Raw genomic sequence first — 19803 nt, forward strand, 5'->3', positions numbered from 1 at the left:
ATCTCTATGCAAGTTTTGTGGAAGGAGGTATTTGAAGGGGACTGTCCTCTTACTGTGGACGAGTTCCTTTATTGCTACAAGCCCTTAGAAATTAACCAATCCCTTGGCTTTTATCAATTTACAGCTAGAGGGAAAGATTGTAGGCTAATAAAATCCCTCGTCACCTCAGATAGGAACTAGAAGACGAAGTTTTTCTTCGTCTCTAGTTTTTGGGCTGGACACCCTGTTAAGATTGGTAGGGATCCATTTGCCCCCTATACTGGAGAGTTAGGGAATCTTCGTCCTGGAGGTATGTTTATTATTGTTATCATTTTATTATTTTTATTATATACTTTATTTCTGTTTGTAATCGTCTAACAATTCTTTGTTCTTTCTCTTCTTCCTTTTTGTTTTTTTTTTTTTTTTTTTTTTTTTTTTTTTTTTTTTGTTTGTGTTNTTTTCTTTCCAGGGATGGCAACTATGAAAGAAAACAAAGGTAAGGAAGTGGTAGACAAGGCAACCAGGCAAGAGGTCCATTCCTAGCCTCGTCCAGTCGTTGGTGATAAAAGAAAGAATTTATCTAAAGCAATTGACTTGGAAAATCTTCCAAGCTGTTGTAAGGAGAAGAGGGCTAAGCACAAGTCGTCCAAGCACAAGGTCGTCAAGCTTGGCCTTCCAACTCTTCCTATCTCTAAGCAGCCGTCTATTCAAATTCATGATATAGACTCGTCTGAGCCAGCTAAAGTTCCTCCATCCAAAACTATTGTGCCAGCCTCGTCTCAGACTTCTCAAAGGGTTCCCATGAACCTTCTGGAAAATAAGGATTTGGCCTAAAAGAGGTTCGAGAAGGCTGTGACCAGGGAGGATGTGGTCATGTGCTATGACATGTCCTTGAAAGAATTTAAGCACTCTGTTGTTCATGATCTTTTCAAGGTAACTACTTTTATCTCATCTTGTCATTGTGATATGTATATATATATATATATATACATTTTCTAACAGAGTTTTTTTCTTTTTTTTTTAACTTGTGTGGGCAATGTCAAAGTTCATTACTACGTCCAGGCAGGCCACAGAAATGGACAAGACGAGGATCTTACTTGAGACAAGGATCCAGGAGGTCAAAAATGACTGCAAGGGATGGGCTGAGGTGGCAGCCAAGGCTAAAGACAAGGCCAAGGAGCTGTAGAACCTGGTTGAGGAGCTTAGATTTGACTGTAGAGAAGGATACTCGTCTTGACCACCTTCAAAAGAGGAATGACGAGTTGAGTATCATTCTTAACAAGGAAAAAGAGGACGCGGTGTTGGAGTTCAAAGCCTCTAAATAGTATACTGATTTGCTAGACACCAACTACGCAGCAGGCTTCAAAGATTTTCGCATGGACACTATGGAAACCTTTCCTGAAGTGGACTTTAGCTCCATTAAGCTCAACCTTGGTGCTGCTACAAGCTCTCTCCTCCAAACGAGCTCTGAGGATATTAATATTGAAGACAATGCCACCAACCAACCTGCCCAAAACAATTCAAACGTTGGAGATGACCCTCAATGAAAATGTTGAACTTTAGCATCTTAGTTTCTCTTTCTTTGTTTTGTTGTCTTTATATATATATATATATATATATATATGTAAAAGGTTCGTTGTTTTGGACCGTTTGAAATTTATCCAAGTACATTTTCACTCGTCCACCATATTTAGGACGAGCTTCCAAACAGTTGCCTTTTAGGCTTTACTTTATAAAGGTTTTTGGATGGTGGTCGTCTACCCTTTTCTAAACTTTTATGAATGAATGTTAATTTCCATCACTTCTTTATTTACTGTTGAGTATATTATTGTATGGAAGTGTGGTCCGTCCACTCATGAAGGCATTTGTCTCGTCCATGACAAGAATTTCCTCACGTTTAACATCTTCACCATTCTTTAAATTTTTGCAAGTATAACTTGTCTTACGAATGACATTGGTTTTGCCAACTTTAATCATCCAAAGATTTAATGGCTGGCTCTATTTTTGTCCATGGGGCTCACCTTTTAGGCAAGACGTCTCTAGCTTTTTACTCGTCCAAAGATTGGATTGTTTTGGCTGGCCATACCCATCCATGGACTTTGAATATTCTTATGCACACGCATCTCCACGTCCATTAGTTGGATGAATATGATTCAGGCTTTACCTCATCCATTGTTTAGAAGAATGTGCCTTTATTTGCTTTGTCCCTATTTAAGGAAAGCTCAAGACATTACCTCCCTGCGTCCAGAGATTTTACTCGTCTTAGGCCATTAGCCTTCTTGTGGATGAAATTATGAGAATTAGAAATTCATACATCACATATATTGGAAATCCAAACTGTATATATGTAACATAAATACATGCTTTGGAAGCCAGTGCCTTAGGGAATTAATACATATAGATCGTCTAGGACTTCGTCCATAGCGCATAGTTTAAGGGATTAAGATACAACACATAGTGCTAATAAAGAACACATAACAAAAAGCAAACACATGTAACAGAAAGCAATAAACTTTATTTCGTCCAGAGTGACAACATCTAGGATGATTTTGTCCATGATGCTTGTCCAGGCTGACTCCTTACTGATAATATCTTCTTAAATACTCGACATTCTAGGGGTGCTTCAGCTTTCTCCCGTCCAAGGCTTCCAAGTAATATGATCCTTGCCTTTTGCAATTAATAACCCTGTAGGGTCCTTCCCAATTAGGTCCCAATTTCCCATGAGCTGAATTTCTGGTTGTCAAGGAAACCCTTTTTAGGACGAGGTCTCCAATGTTGAAGCGCCTGAGTTTAACCATTGCATCATATTGTCGAGCCATGAGGTTTTTATACCTCGAAGTCCTTTGCTCTACGTTCATCCTTACTTCGTCTATCAGATTAAGGTTGGGGAGAAGTTGCTCTTCGTTATCCTCGTCCTGATACTTCATCACCCTGTGGTTTGCCATGTATACTTCTGCAGGTATCACTGCTTCACTTCCATAAGCTAGCTTGAAAGAAGTTTCCCTTGTGGGGGTCCTCATAGTCGTCTGGTAAGCCCATAAAACTCCTGGTAGCTTGTTTGGCCAAACTCCCTTTGCAAGTGTGGCACCTTTCGTGAAGCGGTACCCCTTGATTGGTTTTCGGGCTCAACATTTCCTCTTCTATCTTCTTGACTCTGGGCCCTTCCTTCCACGTATCTTTCATGGTGTTGCCTCCTTAGACTAATCTCCCTAGTCAACTCTTGATTCTGACGGGTTAATTCCGCCATGGCGGTTGTCATGGACAGTACATGTTGGATAGATGGCGGTTGCGTGACAGGCGTTGACTGTCGATCACAGAGGGATTACTAGATGCATCCCTACTCTCTTGGTGGCCTAAACTAGTGGCCATTGATCTTGTCCGAACTATGCAGCCTTTTGTCGGAGAAAGATAAACTGCAAAACACAAAGATAATCCTTCCCACAGACGGCGCTAACTGATGATGCACAGGAAATTAGTATGCTGAATGCTCCAGACTTCAATGATCTAACAACTGCTTGAAAGGCCTGAAAAGAAAAACAAAGGATCAAAGGAGACCGGGGCTAACCGACCAAGAACCCTCCAATGCTTAAGTTAGTTTCTCTCTTAAATTCTAGAGTTCCAACTTTTTTGGGAGTTGTCTAAAACATACCTTTCATTTGATGTGAATGGGTGTTTATATAGTGTGCTCTTGAAGCGGTTACTTGTCTTGTAACTTCCCCTATATTTGAGGAGGTCAGAGGGTAGTTAACTTCCTCAACCGCTATAAGAGTTAGAATATTTTCCCATTTTTTCTATAACTGTCGTTAGAAGTTATGTAGGAAGTTGTAGCAATGAACTAGGATCTTACTCATGCCTTGAAATAATAACACGTGGTTCAATTTATTGGTCCTTGTAGACAAATCTCTATGGAATTTTCCAAGTGTCATAGGTCGTCCAGGAGCTTGCCTCATGGACGACCCTTATGCTTATAGACGACCATCCTATAAAGGATGTTCATTCTCACCTCCTTGACCTCGACAACTCTTATGGACGAGTTTGGAGTTGGTTCAATTCTCAGCTTACCATCAATAACAAAAAAAAGAAATTTCTTCTTACTTATCCAATTTTATCATTTCATCTAAAATAAATAAATAGTGAAATGTAAGTAGAAAATATTGGAAGTAATCTGAACAATACTACATCAAAATAATGTTGTTTTTGGTCATCAATCATAGGTATAACTAGTCAAATTCTATCTCCATCTACAATTTTCGATGCCTTACACCCTGTTTAGTATTGGTAAACACCATAAAGACTAGCATTTCTACAAAAAGATCATCTTGACAAAATTTTTGAGGATGTAATATTTGCACTCTTATTTCACTATAGCAAATTTTCAAATGTAAAATATTTTCAGGCTTTTGGTGTAATATGAAAAAAAGTTTAACCATAAACCACAAAAATCAGTGGCTCAACCATCGAAATCGCTAATGCCAAAGGTTTAGTGATTGAACAACCAGCATCGGAACCCAGCCATCAAGCTTCAACAACCCAACCATCAAATGGTAGATGAAGAGCTATGTTTGTAAAATGTTTTACTAAAATTTATAACAATTTATAAAAGATAATTTTTTCAAGTTCGACCAAATTTTACAATGAAACAAAATATTTTATGTAAACATTTTACAACAAATCAAATGGAACGTTAATAAAAACACTTAAAATTTGAGGTACTTTGGATTATTTTCATCTAAAATTTTAAATTTTGGATTTGTACCCCTAATCCCTAATGTTAATTTATTCAACATTTATTTTTGGGACAACAAAGACTACACAAAAATAGAAAAATAATATTCACAACCCTCCAGTCCTTTTGGGCCGTGAAAAACATTGGGCTCCTAGAGAAACACAATGAAAATATTTCGGATGGAAATAGGCAGGGGGCGTGCAAACGCAGGCCCCCATGGCAACAAATAATGACGTAGGTTCTCCCACTTGGGGAGACCTTATGCTAGCGCCCCTCCTAAAGAATTATGCTAGGGACACAATTTTTGGCACAAAGCTTGAAAGAATATATGCATGGTTTATCTGCCAATTGTATTTGTAGTTTTGTACCCTTGCGATTTGCCTTAAGCTCCCACATTGAAAATGCAGGATGGAAGAGAGAGACACAATTTCGAAAACTGTGGTGTTCTTATAGCCTATAAGTATCCAAAAGGGAATCTTAATTAACTAAATTTAACCAAGCACTGCACCATTTTGATGGGAATCACATACTTTAATCTTATTAAGTATACTAACATCTTCATTCAGCAAAAAAAAAGAAGTGTACTAACATCTTCACGGAAGGCCATTGTAGAGCACCACTTATTACATTAACATCCAAATAAGTAAGATGAAACCAGACCAATTATTTGGATGTCTTTAATTCTTCAGCGGCCTTACTACTATTCATATAATGAGTCCAATTTCGCCCACAAAACAACGTTATGCGAGTAGTTATTTTGTCCAATTAGCAAACAATATTGTGCTGATTGTGTGAGGATCCTGACAAATGGTATCAAACCTAGGGATAGCTCTCCTTTGAGTTGTGGTGGTTAAGGCCTAATTTAGTTGTGTCCCACATCACTTAAGTGAGTGTGCCAAACTGGGTTCATAAGAAGGATGCCTCACTAATTGTTACAAGGGCTCTTCCCACAAGACTTATGGCCTGTTTGGATGGAGGAGGGAAGGAGGGGGAGAGGAGGGGAGTAGAATAGAGTTTGCTAAAAATAAGCTAATTTTGTGCTAAATCTATTTTACTCTACTCTACTCCCCCTCCCTCTCTCTCAATCCAAACGAACCGTTAGTGTCACATGAGGAAGAATAGAACCGTATGCGTATCTATTACTTATAAATTCGAAATAAATAGTCAAAATATCAATTCAAATGACTTTGTAGACATTTAAAAAAAAAATTAAAATCTATATGTAAATACAATTTTTAATAATAGTAATATTATATTAAATAATAATTATAAAAATATTATTAACCAAATATTGAACCAAAGGATGTAATATTTGCACTCTTATTTCACTATAGCAAATTTTCAAATGTAAAATATTTTCAGGCTTTTGGTGTAATATGAAAAAAAGTTTAACCATAAACCACAAAAATCAGTGGCTCAACCATCGAAATCGCTAATGCCAAAGGTTTAGTGATTGAACAACCAGCATCGGAACCCAGCCATCAAGCTTCAACAACCCAACCATCAAATGGTAGATGAAGAGCTATGTTTGTAAAATGTTTTACTAAAATTTATAACAATTTATAAAAGATAATTTTTTCAAGTTCGACCAAATTTTACAATGAAACAAAATATTTTATGTAAACATTTTACAACAAATCAAATGGAACGTTAATAAAAACACTTAAAATTTGAGGTACTTTGGATTATTTTCATCTAAAATTTTAAATTTTGGATTTGTACCCCTAATCCCTAATGTTAATTTATTCAACACTTATTTTTGGGACAACAAAGACTACACAAAAATAGAAAAATAATATTCACAACCCTCCAGTCCTTTTGGGCCGTGAAAGACATTGGGCTCCTAGAGAAACACAATGAAAATATATTTCAGATGGAAATAGGCAGGGGCCGTGCAAACACAGGCCCCTGTGGCAACAAATAATGACGTAGGTTCTCCCACTTGGGGAGACCTTATGCTGGCACCCCTCCTAAAGAATTATTATGCTAGGGACACAATTTTTGGCACAATTTTTTGCAAAATAGTCTAGTCTTCTACACACAAAACAGGCCCTTACCATCTTGTAAAATCAGATTGTAAATTGTACTATTCAGGAAGACGGAAGAAAAAAATCCTCCAGACATGAACTTGTTAGCTGTGGATCCTAACCCCCCAAACCCAATTTTTTAGAACCCCAAAGCTTGAAAGAATATATGCATGGTTTATCTGCCAATTGTATTTGTAGTTTTGTACCCTTGCGATTTGCCTTAAGCTCCCACATTGAAAATGCAGGATGGAAGAGAGAGACACAATTTCGAAAACTGTGGTGTTCTTATAGCCTATAAGTGTCCAAAAGGAAATCTTAATTAACTAAATTTAACCAAGCACTGCACCATTTTGATGGGAATCACATACTTTAATTTTATTAAGTATACTAACATCTTCATTCAGCAAAAAAATAAAGAAAAAAGAAAAAAAGAAGTGTACTAACATCTTCACGGAAGGCCATTGTAGAGCACCACTTATCACATTAACATCCAAATAAGTAAGATGAAACCAGACCAATTCTTTGGATGTCTTTAATTCTTCAACGGCCTTACTACTATTCATATAATGTGTCCAATTTCGCCCACAAAACAATGTTATGCGAGTAGTTATTTTGTCCAATTAGGAAACAATATTGTGCTGATTGTGTGAGGATCCTGACAAATGGTATCAAACCTAGGGATAGCTCTCCTTTGGGTTGTGGTGGGTAAGGCCTAATTTAGTTGTGTCGCACATCACTTAAGTGAGTGTGCCAAACTGGGTTCATAAGAAGGATGCCTCACTAATTGTTATAAGGGCTCTTCCTACGAGACTGTGTCATGTGAGGAAGAACAAAACCGTATGTGTATTTATTACTTATAAATTTGAAATAAATAGTCAAAATATCAATTCAAATGACTTTGTAGACATTTAAAAAAAATTAAAATCTATACCTAAATACAATTTTTAATAATAGTAATATTATATTAAATAATAATAATAATAATAATATTATTGACCAAATAATTGAAACAATTACCTAATGTTTGAACCAATAAACCATCATGCCACTCATTGGTGGTTTGGTACTTGTAAACTTGTTTTAGAGTTTTGGGCTCCTATCACTAATTGGAAGATAAATGTATCTCATCATGTATATGAATTACTTTGTTGGTTCAGTTGGTTCAGATAGTGAGGCATGTGCATTAAATATGACAAGGAAAAATGCTATCTTTCCTTTTTTTTTTTTGCTAAATTCTTCCCATTGGTGGTTGAAAGCCAAGGCTCCAAAATTTTATGGAACCAAGCTTTGTCCTAATACTCAATACAATTCTAAGAAAAAAGTTTATAAGTCCAAATCAATTTGAAACTATATTCGTTCAACCCATTATGTGACGATTAAAGAGATTATTCATGTATAGTTTTAGTTACATGACTTTTTTAATGAGTGGTGTGACTTGTTTAAGTAATACATATGAAGCTAAGAGCCTTGTATATTAATTGGTTTGCTCTTTCTTGTGTTTTCAACACATCCAAGGTTCAAATCCTTCATTCCCAGATATAACTATTAAATTATTAAAAAAAATAATAATACACATGGGTAGTTTATATAAATTGTCATGTAGTGAGTTTGAGAAGATAGCTCCAAACCAGTTTCGTAAGATTGAACCTTGTATTCTACACTTTTAGCCATCCTTTTTTCTTTTGTATAGAATTTTAGCCTTTTTTTATTATTTTTTTTATATCCAAAGGATACACCATTGTGTCACAGTGGTTTTTTGTTAGGATTTTTTTTTTTTTTGGGTTGAGAAAATGGTTATGATTTTAGTAATAAAATTAAATCCACAAATATCAAAATGTGTGCCTAAGGTAGGATACTAGTAATTTAAAATACTCTCTAGACAATCTAAACCCTAATTGCCTACTTCTCCCAAAAAAAAAAAAGAAAAAAAATCCTAATTGCCACAAGCCCACATCACAGAACCCTAATAGATGGCCTGACCGATCCGGCCCATTAAACCCATGGCCCAGTATTAAATACCCAACTCCCCATACCTGGTCTCTCACATTAGCCAGAGCAAGTAGCAGCAGCAGCAGCGAACTAGGGTTTTTCTGAATCGCCGCATTTCTCATCTCATCTAACCAATCGAAATCATGGTGAGAACGCCTCCTCCTCCTCTCTCTCTCTCTCTCTCTCTCTCTCTATGTTATTCTGTGCTTGTTTTTGATCAATGGGGGGTTTTTGGTTTCAGGCGGATGTGGAAGCTGATGTGGCGGTGGCTGGGCAGCCCCCAAAGAAGAGGACGTTCAAGAAGTTCAGCTTCAGAGGCGTCGACTTGGATGCCCTTCTCGACATGTCCACCGACGACCTCGTCAAGCTCTTCACTGCCAGAGCTCGCAGAAGGTAACTTTCTTCCCTTCATATATTTCATCTTTCATTTTTTATATGTTTTATTAATTTTGTGTGTGGAATTTTGTAGGTTTCAGAGGGGTTTGAAGCGAAAGCCCATGGCTTTGATCAAGAAATTGCGCAAAGCTGTAACCACCTCTCTCTATCTCTTTAAAGTTTTACATATTCTGAATGTTTGGGTATTTTGAAAATCTGGGTATTTTGTTTTTAACAGTTTTATTTATTTATTATGGTAGTTGTAAATGGTTAGTTTTGTATTGGTTGAGTAGGTTTTTTTATTTTATAAATGGCTGATTTAGCATAGAAGAGGACTGTGAAAGCATTATAACAGATTTACTTTTGAATCAGCAAATGTTTTATATGTTTGAGAGCTCCCATTTCCCCCTTTATTATTCTGTGGACTCTTTTGGGGTTCGATTGGGGATTAGTTTGTCTATACTTTTTCGGGGATTGGATAAGAACTTCATATGGTTGAATCAAGAGACATGGATGTGAATGTGGGATAAGAATGTGTATATTCATGGTCAAACTACATACTTTTTTTATCTTGTTTAAGTCTAAGCTTTTGTAAAATTTATAGCCGTATTACACCTCCAACTAAAATGGAGGCCTTCTTTAAAGTATTATATGAGAATTCAGAGCCATAGTGGTTGTATTTTTCTTTTTATTTTTCTTTCACTATCTTGTAATGGATGATGAAGGAAAGCATGCTTTTTAGTTGCTTGATGAAAAAAGGAAAAAAATAAACAAATTGTCCCTTTATCGTTCTCTCATGGTCCTGTTACTATGCCACTCCTGGATGGTCTAGGAAGTACAACATAAATTTAACAACAAAACATGATTTCTGAGTGGGTTGTTTAAGGTGTGCTTGGTTTCGTTACTGCTTTGATGTAATGGAATCAATATCTATACACGTTTAAGATCTCAGCCGTAGTAATAACACTATTCTTCCAAAGCTCTATGTCTCATGTTAGGCGTGTAAATTAATTATAATTTCCATGAATAATGTTTACAAGTTTTGTGGTAAAGGCATACTAGTATACCATTTAGATGTTTGCTTAATTTGTTTGTCTAAGCGGGTTGTGACTCTAATTTTTACTGTTCTTTGAACAGAAAAGGGAGGCCCCACAAGGTGAGAAGCCTGAGCCAGTGAGAACCCACCTGAGAAACATGATTATTGTACCTGAGATGATTGGCAGCATAATTGGAGTCTATAATGGCAAGACCTTCAATCAGGTTGAGATCAAGCCTGAAATGATTGGCCATTATCTTGCTGAATTCTCCATCTCTTACAAGCCTGTCAAGCATGGTAGGCCTGGTATTGGTGCTACCCACTCCTCCAGGTTCATTCCCCTCAAGTGAAGTTCTTTCATGCCTGGCTGTCTTCTAGTCTGCCTCATTATAGAATCAGAATTTGAGAAGAGCCATTTTGTTTTAGAATCTGAGCTTTGGTTGTTCTCTATTTATGTTCTAGCTGGTGAACCTTTCTTATGACATTGGAGTTTTTGTTAACTGGTTTTGTAGAATTTTTATTAAGAAAAGAAATTTTGCTTTTTGGACAATTTTGTTAAAAGTGCAAAATGGTTTATTGTGCTTATAAAACACCCTCTCCATTCCTGTTTTGAATAATTGTATTTCCGCAAATTTCTCAGTTTCTTTCTTGCAATAACTGTAAGTTGAGGTACTACGCAATTTACCAGATGCCTACTCAGCGTGGGGTTGCCTACTGTGTAGGCATTCTGGTTTGTCCCTTATGGCCTGTTTGGATGTTTAAAAAAGGAGAGAGAATAGAGTAGAGGGACGAAGAGTAATTTAATTATTTTATTGGGAAGTTTTTTAAGGAAGGAGGGAGAGGGGTTTGGAGGGATTTCAACTCCTAAGCTCTCATTTTTAATTCTCTCAAATTGGAAAAATTGAGAGAGAGAGAGAGAGAGAGTAGAGTAAATAAATTATTGTCTAGTTAAATTTTCTAATTTATCATTTCTAAATTAATCATATATCAATGTTGCAAGTCTATTTTCAAATAGGAGTAAATTTTGTCTATTTCAATTATTTTTTATTCTCTTCATCCTAATTTTTAAAACATTCAAACAAGAGGAATGGATAATTACTCTATTTCTTCTTACTAATTTTAAAAACATCTAAACAAGATGGAGGAGAACCATTTCTCTTTACTCTCCTTCTTCTCTAAACTCCAAACTCCAAACAGGCCATTAGGAATAATTCCACTGGCCCATAACTTGAGGGGTTTTCTACCCAAAAAAAAAAATATATATATATATATATATGGCCAAAGATGTGGGATCGAGTTCTTGGGCTATTACCAGTAAATTAACAACCTTGACACATACGGGGCATTGATTAGCAGCAACAGACATGAATACAGTTTAAAAATATTCTTGTTTAAAAAACACAGCATTGATTTGCTACCGAGCAGTCTAACATTGTTTGTGCTGACTCAATTTAGCTTGTGACGAAGTGCCAATAACTTTGACATATAAACTACATGGGAAACATAAGTTGCAGAGTAAGGTCAATTCTTAGCTCAGCTATTCCACTTAGAAATTGTGATCTTGCAATTGTCCTAGAAGTTCAAAAGTAGTTTAGACCGTCTGTTATGCTTTGAAAGTAATAATGATTTGGGGCTGAACACATATTACACAATGAACATCTGTTATTATTTGACCTGTATTTCTGAAGCCTTGCTGTTTCAAACTATGATCTAAGAAACTACTGAATCTAACAAATGATAAAGAATTTAGATTTTACAAACCAACTCGGGGCCAACTTTCCCACAATGTAAATTGGGTTTTTAAAAAATTGTTAAAACATTAATTGTGCAATTTGGAAATCAGAGGTTTTTATTTTTGTTGAACTTTGACCGTTTGTTGTTGTTACAATTCAGTTCACCTTTCTAGCATAGAACTTTTATTTAGACTAGCCTATAACCCGTACGCGGATTCTTTCCTTTATTATTCATTCTAATATATCTTGTCAACAAAAGATGTCAAATACTCATATTTCTGAGGCAAATACTTGAAAACCACAATAACATCCTATCATATATTTACACATCAAGGCACATATCCAGACATATTGTGAAGTGCGTATCTTGTGAGAACGAAATCGCTCATTTATGAACTCAAAAGGTCATTGGCAAGACGTCATCATTAGAAAAACTTGCTGATTAATCGTTTTATCTTTGAATCAGTTCAGATTCAATTTCATGTTTATGACGGTGTACTTGATTTAATTATATAATTAATTACTGAATATTTTCACTAAAGCCAAAAGTCTTATCGTTCAATTAGTACTTTTTGATATTTTCAAAATGTCTATAGTACATTTCCCTTCCTCCCACCTTAGAGCATTTTCAGCAAATTCATTAAATTTTTGTACTGTTTGAAAAATGAACAATGACTTTTATCTCTATCTATCAATTTTTTCAAATACACTTTTTATTAGATTCTCTATCTCATTCTCTATCTCATTTAAATATTATTTCTTCATTCATTATTTATTCTTTTTTTTAACAATTACACATCTTCTAACATTTTTTTATTCAACACCTAATTATTATAATAGAAAAAAAAAACATTTGAAGAATGAACAGTAGCCCATCAGACTTGATGAGTTACTGTTTATGAGCCAAAAAAAAAATTCAGGTATAGAAAATTCATTAGAGTGACTTTTTTTGATCTCATTCTCTATTATAGAAAATATTTTGTTTTTACATAGACCATTGGAGATGCTCTTATATCTCTTTGCCAACATCATCAGCATCCTCGTTGCAAGTAATGATTTTGTACGAAATGGTGCTGGTTTCCCAATGATCACATTTAGGGCTGTCATGGTGATCTGACCTCACAATAAAGCCAAATTTTACTGGCAGAGTTCTTTTTCTGTTGTAACTAGAGTCCCATTAGCACCATGTTTCCAAAGTTCTAAGTAGTAAGTAAAAGAAAGGGTATTTCAATGAGATCCAATCACTATGGCTGACATGGGAAATTACGGGCAAGTGGTGCTTAGCTTGATCTACACATTCCCAAATTCTCATACCAGCAAAAACATTGATAATTCTGTATGTATATTAGTTGCAAAGTTTGGTGCTGGTCATATTCATTTGATATATTGCTCAGACACCATATTAGAATCGTGTTACCAAAGGGGATTTAACATGGAATTATATATCCAAGATAAGAAAATTTTGAACGTCTGGCCAAAGATCATCTATGAATGCAGTAATTAAGAAGAATTTAATTTACAAAAGAAAAAAAAAATGTATATATATAATCCTGTTGTTCTTGAGGAAGAGCAAATCTGGAACTTGATGGAAAATGCTATATTAAAGTCCTTTTTTTCAATCTGGTTTTTGGCTCAAACTAGACTGATCTAGAAAGTTGAACAGGACCTAGGAATCATTGTTCATCTGACAACAAATCCTTTCCCTATTAGTGATCTCAGAGTTGAGTCATATATTATATACAGTAGCATTCACGACAAAACATGAATTACAATTAGTTGTAGTTGATAAGTTCGGAGTTGAATCTCTGAATTCTCTGTTTTTCCTCTGAAGGATATCCATGAAGTTCTTATGTATGGGCAGATTGTGATGATAGTAACCTTGAATGGTTATGCTCACACTCATAAGTTACAATAAGCATTGAAGGATCTTCCAGGGATCTCTCAACATGCTTTCTTGCTGGGCAACCCTTCATGTTGCTGCACCTATAGTATCCCCTGCAATACAAAGCATTCTTGGTCAGGTTACATATATTTAAAAACAAAATCTATAGGTAAATATTCTTCGTAAGTCTGATAGCAGGATTAAAAAGTTAATATAGTGAATTAATACAAATCTCAGCAAAGGGACCGAGCAAAGAGGGCAATTTTCCAATAACTAAACCATGAAGGACATGGATCTTCTATATTTTGACTAAACTAACAATACAAACAGTGTAAAACTAACTAAACACTCTACAGGGAATATGTTGCTTCTTACTTGGAAGTTGGGGCACATGAGAAAGTACTGTTTGATTTATATTCTTTTAATCAGGGGCAGTATTTAATAGAAACAAACATGGATAGCCCCACACACACACACGGGCCAAAGTCTTTGCAGCACTATTGTGCAGTTACAGTGTCTGGGATGAAGACCTTGTAAGGGGCAACAGTTAATATAAATAACACGGACACCCACACACTCACACACATTTGACAAAGTCTTTGCAGCACAATGGTGCAGTAGTTCATATAGTGACTATTTTGCTACCAAATCATAATCATTACATGATAGCAAAACTCTTCTAAAGTACATCATGGGACACCAGACTAATACTCAAAGCATTAAACCTTGAAAAGGAGTGCATCTAGGAACACCAGACCAATGAATGACAGTTTAAAATTTAATCCTGTGCTTCAACCAACAAAATTATGGCTCATGGCATTAACAATTCATGGTTTAGTTTGAAACCAATTGTATTACTTGATTTTCACATTTTTTCACAAAACTAGAATCACTCCTGTGGGAGCCCATTTGACAACTACTTGATTTTATAGCTTAGCGGTTAATACACAAATTTGTCATGAATAATTTCCACCTAAACACACAAGATTAGCTTCATCTGAAAAGGAACTACGGCAAAGCTGGAAGGAAGCGAAAATGAAGATGAAACCTTAACCATAGAAGGATGTTCATTCAGCAAAAGTTAATTAGTATACCTAGGATGAGGAGAGCCCTTGATTGGCTTCTGCCCATATTTTCTCCAGGAATAGTCATCACCAGGAATATCGGCAACCTTGTTACTGATGGCAGGCACCTTAATGGTTTTTCTCAGCCTCGGTTGCCTATAAACAAAAACAAAGGCAGCTAATTAAAACAAGGAAAACACACCCGATTGAGAATACTGAAGAGCTAAACTCTGACCTCTTCTTTGAACAATGGCATGTAGCAATACTGCCACATTTCACACTGCCACCTTCTACCCTTCCAGAGCACCTCGGTCTTGAATCTTTTGGGATCTGATTGGGTAACTGAGGCATGCCAATAATATAGAAAGAATTGTCACTTGAATTAGCATCACCCCCATCTATGCTCAAAGATGGTATGAACCTCGTGGATGACATGGTGGGTTCTTGTGTAGAACCATCAAATGTAAGGCATGTGCCACTGTTACTCCTTGAGTATTTATCAGTCTGGAAATTTCTCTGTGGCGGCTGAAAATGAACAATCTGTATCTGTTGCTGAGGAAGCTGGACGCTTTGTGATGGTTTTGGCTTTGAAATGTTTGGAGGAACCTTATTCTGGGAAGGCTGCAGAGAATTTCTGGATTTTGAATCCATTTCTTGAATTGGGTTTTCAGAGCGATTAGTTGGTAGTACTTGGGGAGGCTTTGGTGAAATTATTGTTCTATTATGAGGGCTCTCTAGGAAGATGTGTTGAGGTAAAGATGTTTCAAACATCTTCGATTTTCTCACTCTCCTATGTTCTAAACCACTATCTAGAACTGACACAACCCTTCGGAACATTAACACAACCTCCTCTGTTTGCACCATTAAGCTTTTACGCTGAGTTCGATCGTTAGGTTGACATAAGAGATTGAGAAATCTATGGCATTTCTCCACAGCTGCGTTGTTAGTTTTTTCAACTCCTTCCATCTTCACAGTTCACGTAGACACAAATACAAGAACCAGACTTCAATCCCAAAATTTCAATATTAGAACATCAGTAAATCCCAAAAGATGGTTCTGATAAAAAAAAAAAAAAAAAAATTGCATTAGCTCGTTACAATAATAAGCATATCTACCAGTTACCAGATGGGTATTGCTAGTCAAAACTCAAGATTTTCTATTATATATATTTTTAAATACAATCATGGGGAGCCCAAAAGGCATAACATTACAAGAATCTTCAAAAAAGCATTTTTATGAAACCCAAGTACTTATTTTCATATCCAAAAAAAAAAAAACTCAAATGATAGTGTTTAAGATCACAGAACTTTAGACAATCAAAATGAAAAGAAAAAAAAGTATCAGATAAAAATGATGCAATACCCAGATGAAAATTTAGCCAATTTGATTACTAATTCTGCAAGAAATTAGAGAAAAAGGAAGAAGAAAAGAAACAGGAAGAAAAGTGAACCACCAAGAATTTGAAGAGTGAGACTATAACTTATCCCATAGTGTGAAGTAAAAGACTTGATGTACATATTGGACTTTATATACATACAAATAGTTAAAAAGAAAGAAAGTGTCTTTTTTGAGTAATTTAAATCCTATCACCCAGAAAACATATTAAATAAATTAACAACAACAACAACAAAAAATTAAATAGTATCAGATTAGACTACTTGAAAGACACTCACAGAAGAGAATAAAAGGGCAGAGAGGTACAAGATTCTGTTATTTACGAGAACAGAACCAAGTTCTAGGCACATGAATGGAAGAAGAAACTGAAGTCTCAGTCAGAGATCCTAACGTGGGCCCCTTACAAGAACCTCGTTATTCCATTTCTCCTCTCTCTCTTTTTTTTCTTTTTTTTTTTTTACTTTAAAAAAAAAATTATTTTACTTGAATTTTTATTAGTATATTTTTCTTTTATTGGACAGAACTTAATTAAGTTTTTTTTTAATTAAATTTATCTACAGGATTGCAGTTTAGTATATTTTTCTTTTATTGGATAGAACTTAATTAAGTTTCTTTTAGGGTAAATTTATCCATATTATTGCATTTTTTTTTAATCATTATAAGGTTGACTTTAATTGAGAATTTTTTTTAATTATTTTTTATTTGAATGCATTGATAGTTTAAAAGGTGATTTGAATCTTGAATATTTTTATTAAAAATATGAAAAGGTACCAATCAGTTAAGGTACAAAGTTGTTGGTTAAAGTACAATATTTTATAAATTGTACCTAAATATTGTCTTTTTTAATTATTATTTTGCATAGCATTCTAGTATCTTATACAAAAGATTTTGTATTAATATTTGTCTTTATCAATAGAATTGAAAATAGAATTTAAATGTGATCATTGTTGAAGAAAAGGTATGCATACACTTGAATGTCATTACAATGCTTGAATATCTTTTCTTTTTATTATAAATTATTATTATTTATAATTCAATAGTTAGGTGTTGATTTTGAACCTGGACGTCTTAACTACTTGACATTTAACAAAATCGAACTGTGATCTATAATTTTAAGAGTGAAAAGTAAAACTCCTTTTCTTAGTTATAACAATGGAATGGGATCCAATGGAATCATAAAAGAAGAAAAGCTTTTGCACAAAGAACTGTCCTTTTGGCTGTATTGATGCACAAATCTGGCAAATAGGTTCAAGTTTGGCCTTATTGCAGACCAAGTAGTAGTAGGAAAATGGACAGCAGCAGAGTGAAAAGATTGGAATAGTGTCTGTTTCTTTAGCAAGGACAGACAAGGATTCTAGCTGCCCTTTTCTTATATTTGCCTTGGATGTGAACTACTGTGAAGAATGGAACACAAACTTGTCTTCCTACCAAATAAAAAATGAAAAAGAAAAAAACAACCTTGGCTTCTACCCTGTGATTATTTTTACTGAACGCGAATCGTGCTGTGTATCTAATGGGTTAAAGATTTGAATTTGATTATGTTATTGAATTGGATATATATAAAAGTATTAATTAATAAACAAGAAACTTTATGATTTATGTCAAATTGTCAATTTAGTCTTTAAAATAAATAAAAGTACAGGTCAGACGATAAACGTCTAAACAATTGGATTGGCATCGAATTTGGAATTTTAAATTCTCCGTTTAGTTCTAATTTTAAAACTTGTTAAAAATGTGAGATTTGAAAATATCTATATATATATATATATTTATAGAAGTTTTCTAAGAATAGTTTTCGTATTAGACTGTGTTTTGGAGAAAAAAAAAAATAGAGGGCTGATTTTCCCTACAGCTCGAACTCATGCCTTCTCATCTTTAATTTAAAATATTTTTAGTATAAACTGACGTAACTATTATAAATAGGTGGAAATCTTTTAATGATGGATCATTAGGTAAAAGTGGTGTTGTCTGCTATGATGACAATATAATTCTTCAGGAAGAAAAATAGAGGATTGATTCATTTTATCATGACGTTTTAAAATAGAGGGGCCTCATTTTTAATTCCCCAAATTTGGGGAATTTGAAAGTAGCGGTTCTACTTATACTAAATATTTTCAAATTATCAATTTCAATCACATGATATTAGTTTATATCTACTTCTTTAGATTGAACAAAAAAAGGGTATAAAAATCAATTTATGTAATCTCTTATTATTTCCTCTCATCTTAAATAAAAAGATATTGCATTTGTTAGTAAATTATACATTTTTTAAATTAAAAATACATACTCATACTAAACATACAATTTTTTTTTTTTTTTTAGTTTTAAAAGAATGTTATAAGAAACATAATGCCATGCTTTTTTTTTTTTTTTTTTGGTATTATAAGTACTTTAAACATGTGTTTTCACAACACTTTTTAAGATCACACTTTTCAGTTTTCACATCATTTTAAAAACCAATACCTAAACATTGCTACCATTCGACCCCTATTTTCCTCCTTTGATGTAATTTTTAAAACATTTGAACAAAGAGAATGAATAATCATTCCTCCTGTTTACCCTTTCCTCAACTTTTGCGCATCCCCTAATTTTCTCTCCCTTCCTTCCAAACTTCCCATCACAGTATAAGATTTTAGTGAAGTTGTCTAGTCAATGATATGGTACATGTCTAAAGGTCTATGCAAAAATCGGTTGAAATAGAGAAAATCGGGTTTTTTTCCAAAATAACACTAAATCTCAAACTATTTTGTTAGTTAGCACACTTTTGAAACTAATTTGCTATCTAACAACTCGAGACTATCAGACTTGATTTTGGAGTGCTAAATCGAGTATAATGAACTCGATTTCAAGCTTTCAACGACCTCAAAATTGAGCCTATAGAGCTCGAGTTCAGTATTGCAAAAAGAAAAATCTGACCAAGCGAAGAAGAAGAAGAGGAATCTGACAAAGAAGATGGAGGATCTGACCGAAGAAGAGGAACTCCACGATCAAATTTTTTTTTTAAAAAAAAGAAATACCTAGAAGAATTAGACCCACAACGAAACAAGCAACACATGAAACATAAGAGAAGAAGAATTTGACGGTAGCTTGATTTCTGAGTTCCGAGTCAGCATCCAAGTCGCAATCACGACATTGATCAAGTGCTTGGGTTTGTTGATTTCGTTGTGGGTTTGTTGATTTTGTTGTTTCTTCGATGTTCTTCGTTGTTTTTGGTTTTGTTGAGTGAGTACCGAAATCGGGTTGTTTATGTTCTTTGTAGTTTTTGGTTTTGTTGAGTGAGTACTGAACTAGAGTCTGTAAGGCTCGATTTCAATTTGACAGAAAATGATTCTAATGGACTCGAGTTTAGCATTCCAAAATCGATTTTATTACACTCGAGATATTAGTTTCCTAAATAGTTCTGAAAACACGCTAACTAACGAAATTGTTTGAAAATCAATGTTATTTTGGAAAAAAAAAAAAACCCCCGAGAAAATCCATAACATCAGTTGATCTAGCTCACCCGGCTTCAATTTAGCATCTAAAGCCAATACTCAAAGCTCAAAGGATGCTAGGATATATTCTCAAGTTTATTTATTTATTTTGGAATTGTCAATT

At 34.6% G+C, this 19803-nt stretch overlaps 2 protein-coding genes across 4 annotated transcripts; one reads left to right on the forward strand and one right to left on the reverse strand.

Moving 5' to 3' along the window:
• The first annotated feature begins 8739 nt into the window (after positions 1 to 8739).
• On the forward strand, positions 8740 to 10682 carry LOC112022641 (small ribosomal subunit protein uS19u-like). The gene is made up of 4 exons (XM_065773326.1): positions 8740 to 8867; positions 8963 to 9114; positions 9191 to 9248; positions 10234 to 10682. Exons 1-4 carry the CDS (start codon positions 8865 to 8867, stop codon positions 10480 to 10482), a joined length of 462 nt encoding a protein of 153 aa, XP_065629398.1. The 5' UTR covers positions 8740 to 8864; the 3' UTR covers positions 10483 to 10682.
• Positions 10683 to 13437: 2755 nt separating this feature from the next.
• On the reverse strand, positions 13438 to 16338 carry LOC112022657 (probable WRKY transcription factor 74). 3 transcript variants are annotated; one of them, XM_065773327.1, is made up of 4 exons: positions 16262 to 16338; positions 15047 to 15867; positions 14842 to 14967; positions 13438 to 13860 (listed from the first exon to the last, which is right to left on the reverse strand). In XM_065773327.1, exons 2-4 carry the CDS (start codon positions 15775 to 15777, stop codon positions 13713 to 13715), a joined length of 1005 nt encoding a protein of 334 aa, XP_065629399.1. In that variant the 5' UTR covers positions 15778 to 15867; positions 16262 to 16338; the 3' UTR covers positions 13438 to 13712. The 3 variants fall into 3 exon arrangements, with proteins under 3 accessions (XP_065629399.1, XP_023911042.2, XP_065629400.1); XM_024055274.2 differs by having other exon boundaries at positions 16174 to 16305; XM_065773328.1 differs by having other exon boundaries at positions 16265 to 16289.
• Positions 16339 to 19803: the final 3465 nt, after the last annotated feature.

This window comes from Quercus suber, unplaced genomic scaffold, assembly GCF_002906115.3.
Source record: "Quercus suber isolate HL8 unplaced genomic scaffold, Cork oak 2.0 scaffold_73, whole genome shotgun sequence".
Taxonomy (NCBI): domain Eukaryota; kingdom Viridiplantae; phylum Streptophyta; class Magnoliopsida; order Fagales; family Fagaceae; genus Quercus; species Quercus suber.

Excerpts from the sequence above, each read along its gene's own strand:
- LOC112022641 (XM_065773326.1), top strand. Across the intron at positions 9,115-9,190 it reads ACTGCCAGAGCTCGCAGAAG|GTTTCAGAGGGGTTTGAAGC; the intron begins GTAACTTTCTTC and ends GGAATTTTGTAG. Across the intron at positions 9,249-10,233 it reads TCAAGAAATTGCGCAAAGCT|AAAAGGGAGGCCCCACAAGG; the intron begins GTAACCACCTCT and ends TTCTTTGAACAG.
- LOC112022657 (XM_065773327.1), bottom strand. The coding sequence starts at position 15,777 with ATGGAAGGAGTTGAAAAAACTAACAACGCAGCTGTGGAGAAATGCCAT. Across the intron at positions 14,968-15,046 it reads TGCCATTGTTCAAAGAAGAG|GCAACCGAGGCTGAGAAAAA; the intron begins GTCAGAGTTTAG and ends TTTTGTTTATAG. Across the intron at positions 13,861-14,841 it reads AAGGGCTCTCCTCATCCTAG|GGGATACTATAGGTGCAGCA; the intron begins GTATACTAATTA and ends TTTGTATTGCAG.